At 48.6% G+C, this 19,290-nt stretch overlaps 1 protein-coding gene across 1 annotated transcript in view; it reads right to left on the reverse strand.

Annotated features, from left to right (window-relative positions):
* LOC135548146 (roquin-2-like) overlaps positions 1-19,290 on the reverse strand; it is a 44,806-nt gene that overhangs the window by 3,970 nt on the left and 21,546 nt on the right. Inside the window, exons 7-19 of the mRNA XM_064977452.1 lie at positions 17,744-17,876; positions 16,502-16,623; positions 15,002-15,114; positions 14,537-14,824; positions 12,855-13,069; positions 12,152-12,558; positions 9,362-9,499; positions 4,533-4,682; positions 4,285-4,360; positions 3,623-3,772; positions 2,167-2,251; positions 544-727; positions 204-328 (exon numbers count right to left, since the gene is read on the reverse strand). Coding sequence (XP_064833524.1) covers positions 204-328; positions 544-727; positions 2,167-2,251; positions 3,623-3,772; positions 4,285-4,360; positions 4,533-4,682; positions 9,362-9,499; positions 12,152-12,558; positions 12,855-13,069; positions 14,537-14,824; positions 15,002-15,114; positions 16,502-16,623; positions 17,744-17,876 — 2,186 coding nt within the window. The remainder of the gene's footprint in view (positions 1-203; positions 329-543; positions 728-2,166; positions 2,252-3,622; positions 3,773-4,284; positions 4,361-4,532; positions 4,683-9,361; positions 9,500-12,151; positions 12,559-12,854; positions 13,070-14,536; positions 14,825-15,001; positions 15,115-16,501; positions 16,624-17,743; positions 17,877-19,290) is intronic.

The raw sequence follows: 19,290 nt of genomic DNA on the forward strand, positions 1-19,290 counted from the left end.
GGCCTATCTGATGTGTGTATGACCATGTTATGACCATGCCTGCCAAAAATAATTACCCTCAGGGATGAATAAAGGTTATTGAATTGAATGTTTGCGATGAGGGAGAAACCACATCAATATTGAGCCTTGCTACTGGTGTGTTTAGTGTTTACTTGTCTCACGTTGCCAGACATCGGTTGAGGCTAGTTGTTGACCGAGCTCACCTGAAGGCCATCTTCTTCAGCAGTTGAGCTTCCATCTTGTCTGCTGACAGCTTGTCTGTCTGTGTCCTCTGGGGTTCACTGCTGGGAGGGGTGAGGAGGTGGGTCTCTCTCAGCTCCAGGGGCTTCTAAGACAACCAGAGAAAAAGTCAGACGGAGAGAGTAGACATGGAAAACATATTTGATGTAACCAACTAACTACATTACAAATTCAGATGTTGCAATATTCCACCACTTTACAGATCCCAGATCATCCCTTATGGGACACAGATGCCAATCAATCAATTAACCAATCAGTCAATAATGAAATCAACCAATCAGACACATAGAGACATCACTGCACCTCAGACTGTTGACTGTTGTCCTGCAGGACAGTGTCCTCTACGTCTAGTACAGACAGCTCCAGTTCTACGTCTCTGTCCAGTTGATGCTGTGTCGTGTCTTTACAGTAGTCAGTCTGCAGCATGCGTCCTGCACCAGCCTTCTCTCCACTGCTGAAGGACCGCCGAAGGGCGGCTAGCTGTTCACTGTTGACATACAGGAATGGTGGCAATTTAAGATTATCTACAATATCTTCATTGTATGTGCTGCTTCAGATATGCAACATTACAGTAAAACAGTGGCTTTGTACTGTATGGTACTGCATTGTACTGTACTGTTATCACGTGTATTCTGACTGAAATTATGTAAATAGCTGATGTACTGACAGCAGAATGAGAGACTTGTGGAGTACAGACCAGAGGACTAGATTCCCCTCTCAAATCAAAGCTACAGAGAGACTGTTAGTCAGTGTCAGAGGGGGTTACAGAAGAGAACGTGAGCAGCAAGCAACGACAGACCTGAGAAATGCTCTATGTTTTAGTCTGAGGAGAGAACTGACTGCAGCACAATGAGAGAAGAGAAGGGGAGAGGAGAGGAGAGGAGAGGAGAGGAAAGAGAAGAGAAGGGGAGAGGAGAGAGAAGAGAAGAGGAAAGAAGAGAAGAGTAGGGGAGAGGAGAGGAGAGGAGAGAGAAGGGGAGAGGAAAGAGAAGGGGAGAGGAGAGGAGAGAGAAGGGGAGAGGAGAGGAGAGAGGAGTGGAGATGAGAGAGAAGAGGAGAAGAGGAGTGGAGAGGAGGAGAAGGGGAGGAGTGGAGAGGAGAGAGAAGGGGAGGAGAGAGGAGTGGAGAGGAGAGAGAAGAGGAGGAGTGGAGAGGAGAGAGAAGAGGAGGAGAGGAGAGGAGAGAGAAGGGGAGAGGAAAGAGGAAAGAGAAGGGGAGAGAAGAAGGGGAGGAGTGGAGAGGAGAGAAGAGGGGGAGTGGAGAGGAGAGAGAAGAGGAAGAGTGGAGAGGAGAAAGAAGATGAGGAGTGGAGAGGAGAGAGAAGATGAGAGAGGAAAGGGAAGGGGAGAGGAGAGAGAAGAGGAGGAGTGGAGAGGAGAGAGAAGGGGAGAGGAGAGAGAAGAGGAGAGAGGAAAGAGAAGGGGAGAGAGAAGACGAGGAGTGGAGAGGAGAGAGGAAAGAGAAGGGGAGAGGAGAGAGAAGAGGAGGAGTGGAGAGGAGAGAGAAGGGGAGAGGAGAGAAGAGGAGGAGTGGAGAGGAGAGGGTGAAAACAACACTTCCAACACAGTCATGATGAGCAAGCAAATTCTCAGCTGCATACATACAATAAGACCTCGAAGTAAAAAGACAAGATAAGAAAGACAAGATAAGAAAGACAAGATAAAAAAGACAAGATAAAAAAGAAAACAGGACAATGCCTTTGTTTAGCGTGAAGAGAGAAAGGGGGATGGCTCTACATGGTATATAGTATAGTATAATATAGTATAGTATTATATAGTAGTATATAGTATAGTATTATATAGTATTTTATAGTATAGCATTATATAGTATAGTATTACATTGTATTATATAGTATTATATCATATTTTATAGTATTAAATAGTATTATATAGTATAGTAGTATATAGTATAGAATCCATACTGTACCCCTCTAGGAAACTGGAGTGGCTGGAAGAGTCAGACCCCCCGGAGCTCCACCTGTAGTCCCCATGGCCGATGTGTGGACCATAATCTGTTAGAACCATAGATTTACAATAACAACATTGAGCAAAACTATTACAATACATTTTCCCACCCTTGTCAACACTATGCTTAAGTGAATGCATGGGAGCGCTAGTTGCAGTGAACCACGGCTCTGCTGAGAGCTGGTTGCAGTGAACCACGGCTCTGCTGAGAGCTGGTTGCAGTGAACCATGGCTCTGCTGAGCCTCCTGAGAGCTGGTTGCAGTGAACCATGGCTCTGCTGAGCCTGCTGAGAGCTGGTTGCAGTGAACCACGGCTCTGCTGAGAGCTGGTTGCAGTGAACCACGGCTCTGCTGAGAGCTGGTTGCAGTGAACCATGGCTCTGCTGAGCCTGCTGAGAGCTGGTTGCAGTGAACCATGGCTCTGCTGAGCCTGCTGAGAGCTGGTTGCAGTGAACAGCGGAGTCAATCACCACCTTCCGGAGACACCTGAAACCCCACCTCTTCAAGGAATACCTAGGATAGGATAAGTAATCCTTCTCACCACCCCCCCCCCCCTTAATGATTTAGATGCACTATTGTAAAGTGGCTGTTCCACTGGATGTCAGAAGGTGAATTCACCAATTTGTAAGTCGCTCTGGATAAGAGCGTCTGCTAAATGACTTAAATGTAATGTAAATGTAACCACGGCTCTGCTGAGCCTGCTGAGAGCTGGTTGCATTCAGAGACTGGCCTGGAGATTAAAGAAAATTTTCATTTATATTCACGCTCTAATCCCTCCACATGTTGAGAGGATTCTGCTCTGTGCTAGCCTAGCAGCCGGTCCTAAAACACATGTTCAGAGGATTCTGCTCTGTGCTAGCCTAGCAGCCGGTCCTAAAACACATGTTAAGAGGATTCTGCTCTATGCTAGCCTAGCAGCTGGTTCTAAAACACATGTTAAGAGGATTCTGCTCTGTGCTAGCCTAGCAACTGGTCCTAAAACACATGTTGAAAAGATTCTGCTCTGTGCTAGCCTAGCAGCTGGTCCTAAAACACATGTTAAGAGGATTCTGCTCTGTGCTAGCCTAGCAGCTGGTTCTAAAACACATGTTCAGAGGATTCTGCTCTGTGCTAGCCTAGCAGCTGGTTCTAAAACACATGTTAAGAGGATTCTGCTCTGTGCTAGCCTAGCAGCTGGTCCTAAAACACATGTTGAGAGGATTCTGCTCTGTGCTAGCCTAGCAGCAGTTAAGTGGAAAACTAGCATATTTGAAAGAGAAAATGAACTAGGGAATAACAATTCTTAAGTTTTTTCGCAGTAAATCAGAGACATAACAAGTCATAGATAGGATATATAAAACATTACAAGAGAGGTATAATATCTTATTCCTTTACATTTGAACTCCAACCCCCCACTTCCTCCCCCATCCCCTCCTCACCTCTGAAGTTGATGGGGATGGTGCTGTTGCTTCCCTGGCAGGCTGTGGCCTGGACCGGGTCGGTGGTGTGGTATCCTGTACGGGAGGCGCGGGATATCACCCCCCATTTGGAGATGATAGGCCCTTCTCCAAACGGTATGATGGGCCCCTCTCCAAACGGTATGCTGGGGTCCTCGTCTTTCAGATGGCGGTAGGGCTCAAACGGTATGCTGGGGTCCTCGTCTTTCAGACGGCGGTAGGGCTCAAACGGTATGCTGGGGTCCTCGTCTTTCAGATGGAGGTAGGGCTCAAACGGTATGCTGGGGTCCTCGTCTTTCAGACAGCGGTAGGGCTCAAACGGTATGCTGGGGTCCTCGTCTTTCAGACGGCGGTAGGGCTCAAACGGTATGCTGGGGTCCTCGTCTTTCAGACACGGCGGTAGGGCTCAAACGGTATGCTGGGGTCCTCGTCTTTCAGATGGCGGTAGGGCTCAAACGGTATGCTGGGGTCCTCGTCTTTCAGACGGCGGTAGGGCTCAAACGGTATGCTGGGGTCCTCGTCTTTCAGATGGCGGTAGGGCTCAAACGGTATGCTGGGGTCCTCGTCTTTCAGACGGCGGTAGGGCTCAAACGGTATGCTGGGGTCCTCGTCTTTCAGACGGCGGTAGGACTCAAACGGTATGCTGGGGTCCTCGTCTTTCAGATGGCGGTAGGGATCAAACGTGTGTAGCCACCGCGTCCTTTCACCATTGTCTACTTCCTGAAAGACAAAGCATTAGTAGAAAACATAGACATTTTAATTTGTTAGTGTAGATAATGTCACAGTAATTGCCTAATTTGTCATGTGATGCTAGACTATATTGTTATGTTCTGTAGGATCTATATGTGTCTGTGTGGCTGGTTGAATTAAGAAGGCATGTTGTGAGACCCACTAAGTTTTCGGAGCGGGAGTGAGCTGAGGCCTTGTGATGCTCTGGTTCAAAGGGGCTGATGGTTCCACAGGACCAGGGAGAGTAGTGGGACAGATTCTCCTCTCCACGGAACTTACAGTTCATACACTGACCACCACAACCGTCATCATGCTAGAGAGAGAAAAAGAAAGAAAGACCAAAAGAAAGAAAGAACGAGAGAGAGAGGGAAAGAGAGATAGAGGGGACGAGGGAAAGAGAGAGAACAGATAGCCAGAGAGAAAGAGAGAGAGACACACATTTGAAATGTCTTTATTCTTTTGGAACTTTTGTAGGTGTAATGTTTACTGTACATTTTTTATTGTTAATTTCACTTTTGTTTATTATCTATTACACTTGCTTTGGCAATGTAAACATACATTTCCCAAGACAATAAAGCCCTTAAATTAAATTGAATTGAAATTGAGAGAGAGAGAAGAGAGGGAGGGGGGGAAATAATGGAGGGATGGGAATGGGGGACAGAGAGAATAGGGGGGAGAGAGTTATGAGGACTCCCAAACACAAACTGCAACTCTCTATGCTGTAGCTATCAGTTGCCAAGCAACAGTCACAGTCTAAAATAGCTTTGGATTCAACACAGCTTTTGGGCCAGAATCAAAAACACACACAAACAACATATACAGTACTGTATAAGTCAGCATTCTTTACCTTGACTTCATGGGGCAACAGAGTGGAGAAAACTGATTACAGTATGCCTTTTATACTTGTGCTATACACAAACGTTCTCTTTCTCTCTGTCTTTCTCTCTCTCCCTTTCTCTCCCTGTCCGTCTCTCTTTCTCTCTGTCTTTCTCTCCCTGTTTGTCTCTCTGTCTTTCTCTCTCTCTGTCTCTCCCTTTCTCTCCCTGTCCGTCTCTCTTTCTCTCTGTCTTTCACTCTCTCTGTCTCTCCCTTTCTCTCCCTGTCCGTCTCTCTTTCTCTCTGTCTTTCTCTCCCTGTCCGTCTCTCTTTCTCTCTGTCTTTCTCTCCCTGTTCGTCTCTTTTTCTCTGTCTGTCTTTCTCTCTCTCTGTCTCTCCCTTTCTCTCCCTGTTCGTCTCTCTTTCTCTCTGTCTTTCTCTTCCCGTTTGTCTCTCTTTCTCTCTGTCTTTCTCTCTCTCTGTCTCTCCCTTTTTCTCCCTGTCCGTCTCTCTGTCTTTCTCTCCCTGTTTGTCTCTCTCTCTGTCTCTCCCTTTCTCTCCCTGTTCGTCTCTCTTTCTCTCTGTCTTTCTCTCCCCGTTTGTCTCTCTTTCTCTCTGTCTTTCTCTCTCTCTGTCTCTCCCTTTCTCTCCCCGTCCGTCTCTCTTTCTCTCTGTCTTTCTCTCCCTGTTCGTCTCTCTTTCTCTCTGTCTTTCTCTCCCTGTTCATCTCTCTTTCTCTCTGTCTGTCTTTCTCTCTCTCTGTCTCTCCCTTTCTCTCGATGTTCGTCTATCTTTCTCTCTGTCTTTCTCTCCCTGTCAGTCTCTCTCTCTTTCTCTCCCTGTCCGTCTCTCTCTCCCTGTTTCCCTCTCCCTGTTTCCCTCTCCCTGTTTCCCTCTCCCTATCTCTCTCTCCCTGTCTCTCTCTCCCTGTCCGCCTCTCCCTCTCTCTCCCTGTCCGTCTCTCACTGTCCGTCTCTCCCTCTCTCTCCCTGTTCGTCTCTCTTTCTCTCTGTCTGTCTTTCTCTCTCTCTGTCTCTCCCTTTCTCTCACTGTCTGTCTCTCTCTCTCTCTCTCTCTCTCTATGTCCGTCTCTCTCTCCCTGTTTCCCTCTCCCTGTTTCCCTCTCCCTATCTCTCTCTCCCTGTCTCTCTCTCCCTGTCCGCCTCTCCCTCTCTCTCCCTGTCCGTCTCTCCCTCTCTCTCCCTGTCCATCTCTCCCTCTCTCTCCCGGTCCGTCTCTCCCTCTCTCTCCCTGTCCGTCTCTCCCTCCCTGTCCGTCTCTCCCTCCCTGTCCGTCTCTCCCTCTCTCTCCCTGTCCGTCTCTTCCTCTCTTCCTCTCATTGCAAAAACAAGTGAGGTAGATAATATACAAAAGTGAAATAAACAATAAAAATAACAGTAAACATTACACTTACATAAGTTTCAAAACAAGAAAGACATTACAAATGTCATTATGTATATATACAGTGTTGTAACAATGACACATGGTTAAGGTACACAAGGGAAAATAAATAAGCATAAATATGGGTTTTATTTACAATGGTGTTTGTTCTTCACTGGTTGCCCTTTTCTTGTTGCAACAGGTCACAAATCTTGCTGCTTGATGGCACACTGGAATTTCACCCAGTAGATGTGGGAGTTTATCAAAAATGGGTTTGTTTTCGAATTCTTTGTGAATCTGTGTAATCTGAGGGAAATATGTGTCTCTAATATGGTCATACATTGGGCAGGAGGTTAGGAAGTGCAGCTCAGTTTCCACCTCATTTTGTGGGCAGTGTGCACATAGCCTGTCTTCTCTTGAGAGCCATGTCTGCTGACGGCGGCCTTTCTCAATAGCAAGGCCATGTTCACCGAGTCTGTACATAGTTAAAGCTTTCCTTAAGTTTGGGTCAGTCACAGTGGTCAGGTATTCTGCCACTGTGTACTCTCTGTTTAGGGCCAAATAGCATTCTAGTTTGTTCTGTTTTTTTGTTCATTCTTTCCAATGTGTCAAGTAATTATCTTTTTGTTTTCTCATGATTTGGTTGAATCTAATTGTGCTGCTGTCCTGGGGCTCTGTGGGGTGTGTTTGTGTTTGTAAACAGAGCCCCAGGACCAGCTATCTTAGGGGACTCTTCTCCAGGTTCATCTCTCTGTAGGTGATGGCTTTGTTATGGAAGATTTGGGAATCGCTTCCTTTTAGGTGGTTATAGAATTTAACGGCTCTTTTCTGGATTTTGATCATTAGTGGGTATCGGCCTAATTCTGCTCTTCATGCATTATTTGGTGCTCTACGTTGTACACGGAGGATATTTTTGCAGAATTCTGCATGCTGAGTCTCAATTTGGTGTTTGTCCCATTTTGTGAAATCTTGGTTGGTGAGCGGACCCCAGACCTCACAACCATAAAGGGCAATGGGCTCTATGATTGATTCAAGTATTTTTAGCCAGATCTTAATTAGTATGTTGAATTTTATGTTCCTTTTGATGGCATAGAATGCCCTTCTTGCCTTGTCTCTCAGATCGTTCACAGCTTTGTGGAAGTTACCTGTGGCGCTGATGTTTAGGCCAAGGTATGTATAGTTTTTTGTGTGCTCTAGGGCAACGGTGTCTAGATGGAATTTGTATTTGTGGTCCTGGGGACTGGACCTATATTGGAACACCATTATTTTGGTCTTACTGAGACTTAACTGTCAGGGCCCAGGTCTGACATAATCTGTGCAGAAGATCTAGGTGCTGCTGTAGGCCCTCCTTGGTTGGTGACAGAAGCACCAGATCTTCAGCAAACAGTAGACATTTGACTTCAGATTCTAGTAGGTTGAGGCCGGGAGCTGCAGACTTTTCTAGTGCCTGCGCCAATTCGTTGATATATAAGTTGAAGAGGGTGGGGCTTAAACTGCATCCCTGTCTCACCCCATGTGTTTTTTTGCCTATTTTAACCGCACACTTGTTGTTTGTGTACATGGATTTTTATAATGTTGTATGTTTTATCCCCAACACCACTTTCCATCAATTTGTGTAGCAAACTCTCATGCCAAATTGAGTCAAAGGCTTTTTTGAAATCAACAAAGCATGAGAAGATTTTGCCTTTGTTTTGGTTTGTTTGGTTGTCAATTAGGGTGTGCAGGGTGAATACATGGTCTGTTGTACGGTAATTTGGTAAAAAGCCAATTTGACATTTGCTCAGTACATTGTTTTCATTGAGGAAATGTACGAGTCTGCTGTTAATGATAATGCAGAGGTTTTTCCCAAGGTTGCTGTTGACGCATATCCCACGGTAGTTATTGGGGTCAAATTTGTCTCTACTTTTGTGGATTGGGGTGATCAGTCCTTGGTGCCAAATATTGGGGAAGATGCCAGAGCTAAGGATGATGTTAAAAGAGTTTTAGTATAGCCAATTGGAATTTGTTGTCTGTATATTTGATCATTTCATTAAGGATACCATCAACACCACAGGCCTTTTTGGGTTGGAGGGTTTTTATTTTGTCCTGTAGCTCATTCAATGTAATTGGAGAATCCAGTGGGTTCTGGTAGTCTTTAATAGTTGATTCTAAGATTTGTATTTGATCCTGTATATGTTTTTGCTCTTTATTCTTTGTTATAGAGCCAAAAGATTGGAGAAGTGGTTTACCCATCTCCATTTTGTATAGATAATTATTCGTGTTGTTGTTTGTTTAGTGTTTTCCAATTTTCCCAGAAGTGGTTAGATTCTATGGATTCTTCAATTACATTGAGCTGATTTCTGACGTGCTGTTCCTTCTTTTTCCGTAGTGTATTTCTAGATTATTTTAGTGATTCACCATAGTGAAGGCAGAGACTCAGGTTTTCCGGGTTCTCTATGTTTTTGGTTGGACAGGTTTCTCAGGGTCCTCTCTCTCCCTGTCCGTCTCTTCCTCTCGCTTCCTGTCCGTCTCTTCCTCTCGCTTCCTGTCCGTCTCTCTCCCTCTCCGTCTCCCCCCCTTCTCTCTTTCTCTAACCTCTCCCCCTCTCCTTCTCTCCCTGTCTGTCTTTCTCTGTCCGTCTCTCTCCCTCTCTAACCTCTCCCCCTCTGCCTCTCTCCCTGTCCGTCTCTCTCCCTGTCCCTCTCTCTCCCTGTCCCTCTCTCTCCCTGTCCCTCTCTCTCCCTCTCTCTCTCGTTCTATGGTCGTGACTCACAACGGATGTACAAACACACTCTGTGTACATGCAGGCCTACGTACCTCTGCACCAAAGTCTACGGTGAAGACAGGGGAGGACTGGGAGAGCCTGTTCACGTTGCCGTGGTGATGGTGTGCCCACTGCTCCTGTTTCCGCCTGAACAGATCCTCGCATCCAAGAGGAAAACGCCCATAAGAGTTCTGGAGAGAGAGAGAGAGAGAGAGAGAGAGAGAGAGAGAGAAACACTGTATATAGACGTAATATGACATTTGAAATGTCTTTATTCTTTTGGAACTTCTGTGAGTGTAATGTTTACTGTTCATTTTTATTATATTTTTGTTTATTATCTACTTCACTTGCTTTGGCAATGTTAACATATTTTTCCCATGCCAATAAAGCCCTTAAATTGAAATTGAATTTGAGAGAGAGAGATGGAGAGAGAGCAGGGGTTAGAGTTGGCTGAGATCTCCCCCATGTACACTAACCATCTACAACAACATTAATCATAGTCTTCAATAGGAGGAGGGTAACGTGAAGGGGAAACGGAGGAGGAGGGCAACGATGAGGGGAAACAGGGGAGGAGGGCAACGTGAAGGGGAAGAGGAGGAGGAGGGCAACAAGAAAGGGAAGAGGAGGAGGAGGGCAACGTGAAGGGGAAACGGAGGAAGAGGGCAACGTGAAGTGGAAGCGGAGGAGGAGGGCAACGATGAGGGGAAACGGAGGAGGAGGGCAACGATGAGGGGAAACGGAGGAGGAGGGCAACGGTGAAGGGGAAGAGGAGGAGGAGGGCAACGGTGAAGGGGAAGAGGAGGGCAACGGTGAAGGGGAAGAGGAGGAGGAGGGCAACGTGAAGTGGAAGCGGAGGAGGAGGGCAACGATGAGGGGAAGCGGAGGAGGAGGGCAACGATGAGGGGAAACGGAGGAGGAGGGGAAACGGAGGAGGAGGGCAACGAGGGGAAACAGAGGAGGAGGGCAACGAGTGGAAACAGAGGAGGAGGGGAAACGAGGAAGAGGAGGGCAACGATGAGGGGAAGAGGAGGAGGAGGGCAACGATAAGGTGAAGCGGAGGAGGACGGCAACGATGAGGGGAAGCGGAGGAGGAGGGCAACGTGAAGGGGAAGCGGAGGAGGATGGCAACGATGAGGGGAAGCGGAGGAGGAGGGCAACGATGAGGGGAAACGGAGGAGGAGGGCAACGTGAAGGTGAAACGGAGGAGGAGGGCAATGATGAAGGGAAACGGAGGAAGAGGGCAACGATGAGGGGAAGCGGAGGAAGAGGGCAATGATGAGGGGAAACGGAGGAGGGGGCAACGTGAAGGGGAAGAGGAGGAGGAGGGCAACGATGAGGGGAAACGGAGGAGGGCATCGATGAGGGGAAACGGAGGAGGAGGGCAAAGATGAAGGGAAGCGGAGGAGGAGGGAAACGATGAGGGGAAACGGAGGAGGAGGGCAACGTGAAGGGGAAACGGAGGAGGAGGGCAACGTGAAGGGGAAGCGGAGGAGGATGGCATCGATAAGGGGAAGCGGAGGAGGAGGGCAACGATGAGAGGAACGGAGGAGGAGGGCAACGATGAGAGGAAACGGAGGAGGAGGGCAATGATGAGAGGAAGCGGAGGAGGAGGGCAACGTGAAGGGGAAGCGGAGGAGGATGGCAACGATGAGGGGAAGCGGAGGAGGAGGGCAATGATGAGGGGAAACGGAGGAGGAGGGCAACGTGAAGGTGAAACGGAGGAGGAGGGCAACGATGAAGGGAAACGGAGGAAGAGGGCAACGATGAGGGGAAGCGGAGGAAGAGGGCAACGATGAGGGGAAACGGAGGAGGGGGCAACGTGAAGGGGAAGAGGAGGAGGGCAACGATGAGGGGAAACGGAGGAGGGCATCGATGAGGGGAAACAGAGGAGGGGAAACGGAGGAGGAGGGCAAAGATGAGGGGAAGCGGAGGAGGAGGGCAACGATGAGGGGAAACGGAGGAGGAGGGCAACGTGAAGGGGAAACGGAGGAGGAGGGCAACGTGAAGGGGAAGCGGAGGAGGATGGCATCGATAAGGGGAAGCGGAGGAGGAGGGCAACGATGAGAGGAACGGAGGAGGCGGGCAACGATGAGAGGAAACGGAGGAGGAGGGCAACGATGAGAGGAAACGGAGAAGGAGGGCAACGTGAAGAGGAGGAGGAGGGCAACGATGAGGGGAAACGGAGGAGGAGGAGGGCAACGAGGGGAAACAGAGGAGGAGGGGAAACGGAGGAAGAGGAGGGCAACAAGGTGGGGAAACGGAGGAGGAGGGCAACGATGAGGGGAAACGGAGGAGGGCAACGATGAGGGGAAACGGAGGAGGAGGGCAACGATGAGGGGAAACGGAGGAGGAGGGCAACGATGAGGGGAAACGGAGGAGGAGGGCAACGATGAGGGGAAACGGAGGAGGAGGGCAACGATTAGGGGAAACGGAGGAGGAGGGCAACGATGAGGGGAAACGGAGGAGGAGGGCAACGATGAGGGGAAACGGAGGAGGAGGGCAACGATGAGGGGAAACGGAGGAGGAGGGCAACGATTAGGGGAAACGGAGGAGGAGGGCAACGATGAGGGGAAACGGAGGAGGAGGGCAACAATGAGGGGAAGCGGAGGAGGAGGGCAACGATGAGAGGAAACGGAGGAGGAGGGCAACGTGAAGGGGAAGTGGAGGAGGAGGGCAACGTGAAGGGGAAGCGGAGGAGGAGGAAGAGAATATGTGGGTGACAATGAGTTTGCTATGCTGATTGGGAGGAGAGGAGAGGCAGGAGGAATAGAAAGGCATGATAAAGCCAGTTGTGTTCAAGACTGTGCTGCGTGCTTGCAGAGGAGGCTATACAGTAACCGTACCCTGTGCAGTGCTGCTCTGTGCTCCCCCGCTGAGCAGTAGGGGCTGTCCAGGGAGGCGTATCTCTCTCGAAGGGGGGGCTGGTACACAGAGGAGTGCAGCACCTCGGGAGGCAGCGAGTTACTCCTGGCGTCCTCTCGGTGGTACAGCTGGGGCCTCCACATATGCCGGCTGTCATACAGGGGAGCGTAGCCACGGTGGGCTGGGGCCAGGGGCCCGTACTGGGAGACCGATGGGGGACCGTAGGGAGAGGGACCAGCGTGCTCCCGTGGTGGGGGCAAGGAGGGATACTGCTCTGAGTACAGAGGGGCCATGGAGGGAGGCAGAGAGGACTCTGGGACGTGGCTGGAACGGAGGAAGCGAGCCACGCAGGGTTTGTGGTGGTGTATCGCAGAGGGGTAGTAGTTACCTAAAGAGGGACAGACGATATCATCAGTGAGTCTACATAATACCTTAGATGATGAAAGATTGAATAGAGTGAAACGGACACACCTGGATTCAAAGGCATTTGTTTTCAAATACTTTAGCTGCAATTGACTATGGTTGTCTGGAGCAATGGAACCAATGGAATAGTCTGTGCAAACCCCGCCCCTCTGGCACTCAGGGAGGCTCAATCAAACGCTAACGTAATTGAAAGAAAACAAATGCTATTCAACCCAGGTCTGACAGACACCGGTTACATGACTCTTAGATGGCTGTACTCACTGGCTGGCTGGTAGGGCTGCACGTCGTAGGGAGGTTGGGGGTCCTGGTAACACAGTTCAGAGGACTGAGGTTGGTGGGGAGGGGGCTGAGGAAGGGGTCTTATCATTAGGTGCTGTTTGGGGTGTGCAGAGTCACACTCTAGTCTAGACCCGGGGCCATAGGGAGAAGGAGCTGAGGAGGAATTGACTGGTGTCTTTGGAGGAGAAATAGACTTCCTGAAAGAGAGAGACACAGAAAGAGGGAGAGACAGAGAAAACACTGTATATATACATAATATGACATTTGCAATGTCTTTATTCTTTTGGAACTTTTGTAAGTTTACCGTTTATTTTTTATTGTTTATTTTGTTTTGTTTTATCTATTTCATTTTCTTTGGCAATGTAAACATATGTTTCCCATGCCAACAATGCCCTTAAATTGAAAATTGAGGGAGAGAGAGACAGAAAAACAGAGAGTGACACAGTGAGAGACACACAGTGAGAGACAGAGAGAGAGAGAGAGACACACAGAGAGAGACACAGTGAGAGACACAGTGAGAGACACAGTGAGAGACACAGCGAGAGAGACACAGTGAGAGACACAGCGAGAGAGACACAGTGAGAGACACAGCGAGAGACACAGTGAGAGACACACAGAGAGAGACAGTGAGAGACACACAGAGAGAGACACAGAGAGAGACACACAGAGAGAGACACAGTGAGAGACACAGCGAGAGACACACAGAGAGAGACACACAGAGAGAGACACAGTGAGAGACACACAGAGAGAGACACAGAGAGAGACACACAGTGAGAGACACACAGAGAGAGACACAGAGAGAGACACAGTGAGAGACTCAGAGAGAGAGACACAGAGAGAGACACAGAGAGACACACAGAGAGAGAGAAACTGTAACTGACAATTAACCTGTAAGTCTATGTCGTTGTTTTTTGGCTTAATTGTTTACGTGTTCGCTATGCGGGGGAAATGATAAGACCAGTGGAACTACGTGGCTAATAACTGTTGTACCGGGGATCATTATTGTAGCAACACACCTTTGAAGGGAAGGCAATCCCGCGCTGTGTTGGCTAAATTTTCATGTCTTCGGATGTAGTTCGTAAAGGTTGAATTGTGTATGTTAGCATGGTAACGTTATAATTAAGGTTGAAGCGTGAATTCATGCCAGGAATAATAAGTGTGAAGTTTTTGATTTCCTCCCTTCTGTAATAAGCAGCCAATGAGGTATGTTTCATGTGTTTAATCTGATACTGTTATAGCTCCGGCTAAACTGTTTATGAATGTAAGCACTTCAGAGTTATACCAAGCTAATAAGTCACCCATAAGGTAAGGAGGTTGTAAGAGTGTGTTTAACTGTCTTTTCATTTACTTTATAGTTCTCACGGAAGGTGATAATTGTGACTAAAACTACAGAATAAAGCTGCCAGTTAAAATCCAGGAACGGTTGTGCTCGCGGTACTGGAGGGAGCTACAGAGACAACAACATGACTCATTGTACATGATGACACATTAAAGACAGCTGAAACGTCCCACTTTCAGCCTGAACGTTTAATACTCATCGGTGATGAGTCATCATCATGAATAATAAGAATATACAGTAACCGACTGAATGTGAAAGTAATGCTGTACTGCTAGCATAAAGCATTACAGTAGAAGGATCATAATGTGACAAGAGAATTCCTTACTGTTCCATAGAGCCAGATGAGGATCGGCTGGAGCCTGTGGATCCGTTAAGTACAGACCTCTCCCTCTTCATCTCCTCCATCATATCCTCTCCCCTGGGCATGAGCTGGGAGGGTGTGGCCCCCTCCTTTAGGGACCCTGACCCCTCATTGTCTGAGCTCTTCAGGTCCCCAGTGCAGGCCTCTTCTCCTGAGTCGCCCCCCTCCATACTCAGACCACTACCCATACTCCCCTGGGCCAGGAGGAAGGGCCGGCCCACGCCACTGATCTTCTTGTTTCTCATTCTGTTCCTTGAAAGGGGGAGGGAGAGGGTGGAGAGATGGAGAGGGTGGAGAGAGGGGGGGACAGAGAGAGAGACAGAGATAATTAGAAGGGTAGGTCCGTTTAAGGTTTTGTTCACATAAAAGCTTTGTTAAAAACTGGTCTGTGCATTGCATGCAAATGAGTGTGGTGGTGTTCTCCCTCACTTCTCTAGCTCGTCCTGTGTGTGTGCGAAGGTGCAGTTGGATCCTCGGGGACAGCCACCCTGCTGCCGGAGGTCTCGACAGATACTGGTCTTATATTTGCTGTTGGGCTGCGGCTGCATGGGAAGGAGACAGACAGAACAATGTTACTGACAATAGAAAACCACTGTGCTTGATGAAGGACATATCTCTCACATATCAATGTCTCTCACATTGCCTCTGTTGTACATTTAACAGCTGTATTACATTTGCATGTGTGTATGAGCGTGTGTGATTTTGCGTGCATGTGTGTGTGCGTGCAAGTGCTTCTGTGTGTGTGTGTGTGTGTGTATGTGTGTACATTTGCGTGTGTTTGTGTGCGTGCGTGCGTACGTGTGTGTTCTTGTGTGTGTGTGTGTGTGTGCATACGTGCGTGTTGTCTTGTGTGTGTGTGTGTGTACATGTGTGTGTACTTGTGTGTGTGTTGCGTACGTGTGTGTGTGTGTGGGTACGTATGTGTGCGTACGTGCGTGTGTTCGTGTGTGTGTGTGTGTGCATACGTGCGTGTGTTTTTGTGTGTGTGTGCGTGTGCGTACGTGCGTGTGTGGGTACATGTGTGTGTGCGTAAATGTGCGTGTTCATGTGTGTGTGTGCGTACGTGCGTGTGTTCTTGTGTGTGTGTGTGTGTTCTTGTGCGTGTGTGTGAGTACGTGTGTGTGTGGGTACGTGTGTGTGTGTGTGTGTACATGTGTGTGTACATGTGTGTGTACATGTGTGTGTGTGGGTACGTACGTGCTTGTGTGTGTGTGTGTGTGTGTGAGTACGTGTGTGTGTGTGAGTACGTGTGTGTGTGTGCGTACGTGTGTGTGTGTGTGGGTAAGTGTGTGTGTGTGTGTACGTGTGTGTGTGGGTACGTGTGTGTGTGTGTGTGTGTGTACGTACGTGCTTGTGTGTGTGTGTGTGTGTGTACGTGTGTGTGGGTACGTGTGTGTGTGTGTACGTGTGTGTGGGTACGTGTGTGTGTGTGTGTGTGTGTGTACGTACGTGCTTGTGTGTGTGTGTGTGGGTACGTGTGTGTGTGTGCGTGTGTGGGTACGTACATGCGTGTGTCTGTGTGGGTACGTACGTGCGTATGTGTGTGTGTGGGTACGTACGTACGTGCATGTGTGTGTTTGGGTACGTACGTGCTTGTGTGTGTGTGTGTGTGGGTACGTGTGTGTGTGTGTGTGTGTGTGTGTGTGTGTGTGTGTGTGTGTGTGTGGTGTGTGTGTGCGTGTGTGTGTGTGTGTATACGTGTGTGTGTGTGTGTGTGTGTGTGTGTGTGTGGGTACGTGTGTGTGTGTGTGTGTGGGTACGTGTGTGTGTACGTGTGTGTACGTGTGTGTACGTGTGTGTGTGTGTGTGGGTACGTGTGTGTGTACGTGTGTGTGTACGTGTGTGTACGTGTGTGTGTGTGTGTGTGTGTGTGTGTGTGTGTGTGTGTGTGTGTGTGTGTGTGGGAACGTGTGATGTCCGGTTCTGTACCTGTGCTGTCTCATGGCTCTTCCTACTGAAGTTGTGTATAAACTCAACCAGACCATGAACGACCACCTTCACCGCCAGCATCACACTCTCCAGCTCCTCCCACCACGGAGCCGCCGCTGCATCTACACCAAAACACATCCCATATCAACATCCCTGTCTCCTTGTTTCTAAACAATATCATAGTGTCTGCAGCTTCTAAACAATCCAGCAAAACTCAGAAAGATATACCACAGATACCTACACCTGTCTCACAGGCCCGGTCTGTCCACCTGTCTCACAGGCCCGGTCTGTCCACCTGTCTCACAGGCCCGGTCTGTCCACCTGTCTCACGGGCCCGGTCTGTCCACCTGTCTCACGGGCCCGGTCTGTCCACCTGTCTCACGGGCCCGGTCTGTCCACCTGTCTCACGGGCCTGGTCTGTCCACCTGTCTCACGGGCCTGGTCTGTCCACCTGTCTCACGGGCCCGGTCTGTCCACCTGTCTCACGGGCCCGGTCTGTCCACCTGTCTCGCGGGCCCGGTCTGTCCACCTGTCTCGCGGGTCCGGTCTGTCCACCTGTCTCACGGGCCCGGTCTGTCCACCTGTCTCACGGGCCCGGGCTGTCCACCTGTCTCACAGGCCCGGTCTGTCCACCTGTCTCACTGGCCCGGTCTGTCCACCTGTCTCACATTTACATTTACATTTAAGTCATTTGGCAGACGCTCTTACTCACGGGCCCGGTCTGTCCACCTGTCTCACAGGCCCGGTCTGTCCACCTGTCTCACAGGCCCGGTCTGTCCACCTGTCTCACAGGCCCGGTCTGTCCACCTGTCTCACAGGCCCGGTCTGTCCACCTGTCTCACAGGCCGGGTCTGTCCATTTCTTTACAAGTCTAGTGAGTCAGTGTATTCACTGCAGCCAGTTTTCACCCACTAACATGAAACAATGGTGCATTATCATGTTACCTCTTCTGTTCAGTACTATATTTGGTGATGATCTAAACTAGGGCTTCCCAAACTCGGTCCCCCCCAGGTACACCTTTTGGTTTTTGCCCTAAAACTACACAGCTGATTCAAATAACCAACAAATAACCAACAAGCTTTGGTTATTTGAATCAGCTGTGTAGTGCTTGGGCAAAAAATCGGAACGTGCAGCCAGAGGTTGGGAAACCCTGGTCTGAACCTCATGGGAGTGTCATGGGGAAGCTGCTGGGTTCGCCAGGCCCTGAGCTAAAAGGGGTAGGTTGATCTGTACTGTGTCTACCTGGGTTGTGGTCGATGTTGGCCAGTAGTTCCAGGTGTGGTCTGAGGCTGTTCAGATTGGCTGGGTCTCCTGTTCTCTGTAGAACTATCGTCAGCTCCTGGACACTCTTTGCAAAGGACTCTGGAGACTGGAGCTGTGAGAGTGACCATCATCCAATAGAGTTAGTAAAGAAACACCTAACAACACAGTGAAGTGCAATTTAATATGGTTGTACTGAGTCTACACCAGCGGTATTCAACCAGGGGTCAGCGGAGGTAATTTAAAAAATGCTTTTATGAATATCTCTAGCAACAACAGAATGACATACCTACATTAGGAAAAGAGGAGAATATCTTATTCCTGTTAATGCCAACTTTACATGCAAATTACACTCACTGGAGTCAATTACACTCACTGGAGTCAATTACACTCACTGGAGTCAATTACACTCACTGGAGTCAATTACACTCAGTGGAGTCAATTACACTCACTGGAGTCAATTACACTCACTGGAGTCAGTTACACTCACTGGAGTCAATTACACTCACTGGAGTCAGTTACACTCACTGGAGTCAATTACACTCACTGGAGTCAGTTACACTCACTGGAGTCAATTACACTCACTGGAGTCAGTTACACGCCCTGGAGTCAATTACACTCACTGGAGTCAGTTACACTCACTGGACTCAGTTACACTCACTGGAGTCAGTTACACTCACTGGAGTCAGTTACACTCACTGGAGTCAATTACACTCACTGGAGTCAATTACACTCACTGGAGTCAGTTACACTCACTGGAGTCAATTACACTCACTGGAGTCAATTACACTCACTGGAGTCAGTTACACTCACTGGAGTCAGTTACTCACTGGAGTCAGTTACTCACTGGAGTCAGTTACTCACTGGAGTCAGTTACACTCACTGGAGTCAATTACACTCACTGGAGTCAATTACACTCACTGGAGTCAGTTACACTCACTGGAGTCAATTACACTCACTGGAGTCAATTACACGCCCTGGAGTCAATTACACTCACTGGAGTCAGTTACACTCACTGGAGTCAATTACACTCACTGGAGTCAGTTACACTCACTGGAGTCAATTACACTCACTGGAGTCAGTTACACTCACTGGAGTCAATTACACTCACTGGAGTCAGTTACACTCACTGGAGTCAGTTACACTCACTGGAGTCAATTACACTCACTGGAGTCAATTACACTCACTGGAGTCAATTACTCTCACTGGAGTCAATTACACTCACTGGAGTCAGTTACACTCACTGGAGTCAATTACACTCACTGGAGTCAATTACACTCACTGGAGTCAATTACACTCACTGGAGTCAATTACACTCACTGGAGTCAGTTACACTCACTGGAGTCAATTACACTCACTGGAGTCAATTACACTCACTGGAGTAACTGACGTGCTTTTTCAAAGCCAGTCAAGTTACCAGTCAATAAGCTATTAGTCAATAGGTTACCAGTCAATAAGCTATTAGTGAATAAGCTATTAGTCAATAAGCTACCAGTCAATAAGCTATTAGTCAATAAGCTATTAGTCAA

The sequence above is a fragment of the Oncorhynchus masou genome, chromosome 11 (assembly GCF_036934945.1).
Source record: "Oncorhynchus masou masou isolate Uvic2021 chromosome 11, UVic_Omas_1.1, whole genome shotgun sequence".
Taxonomy (NCBI): domain Eukaryota; kingdom Metazoa; phylum Chordata; class Actinopteri; order Salmoniformes; family Salmonidae; genus Oncorhynchus; species Oncorhynchus masou.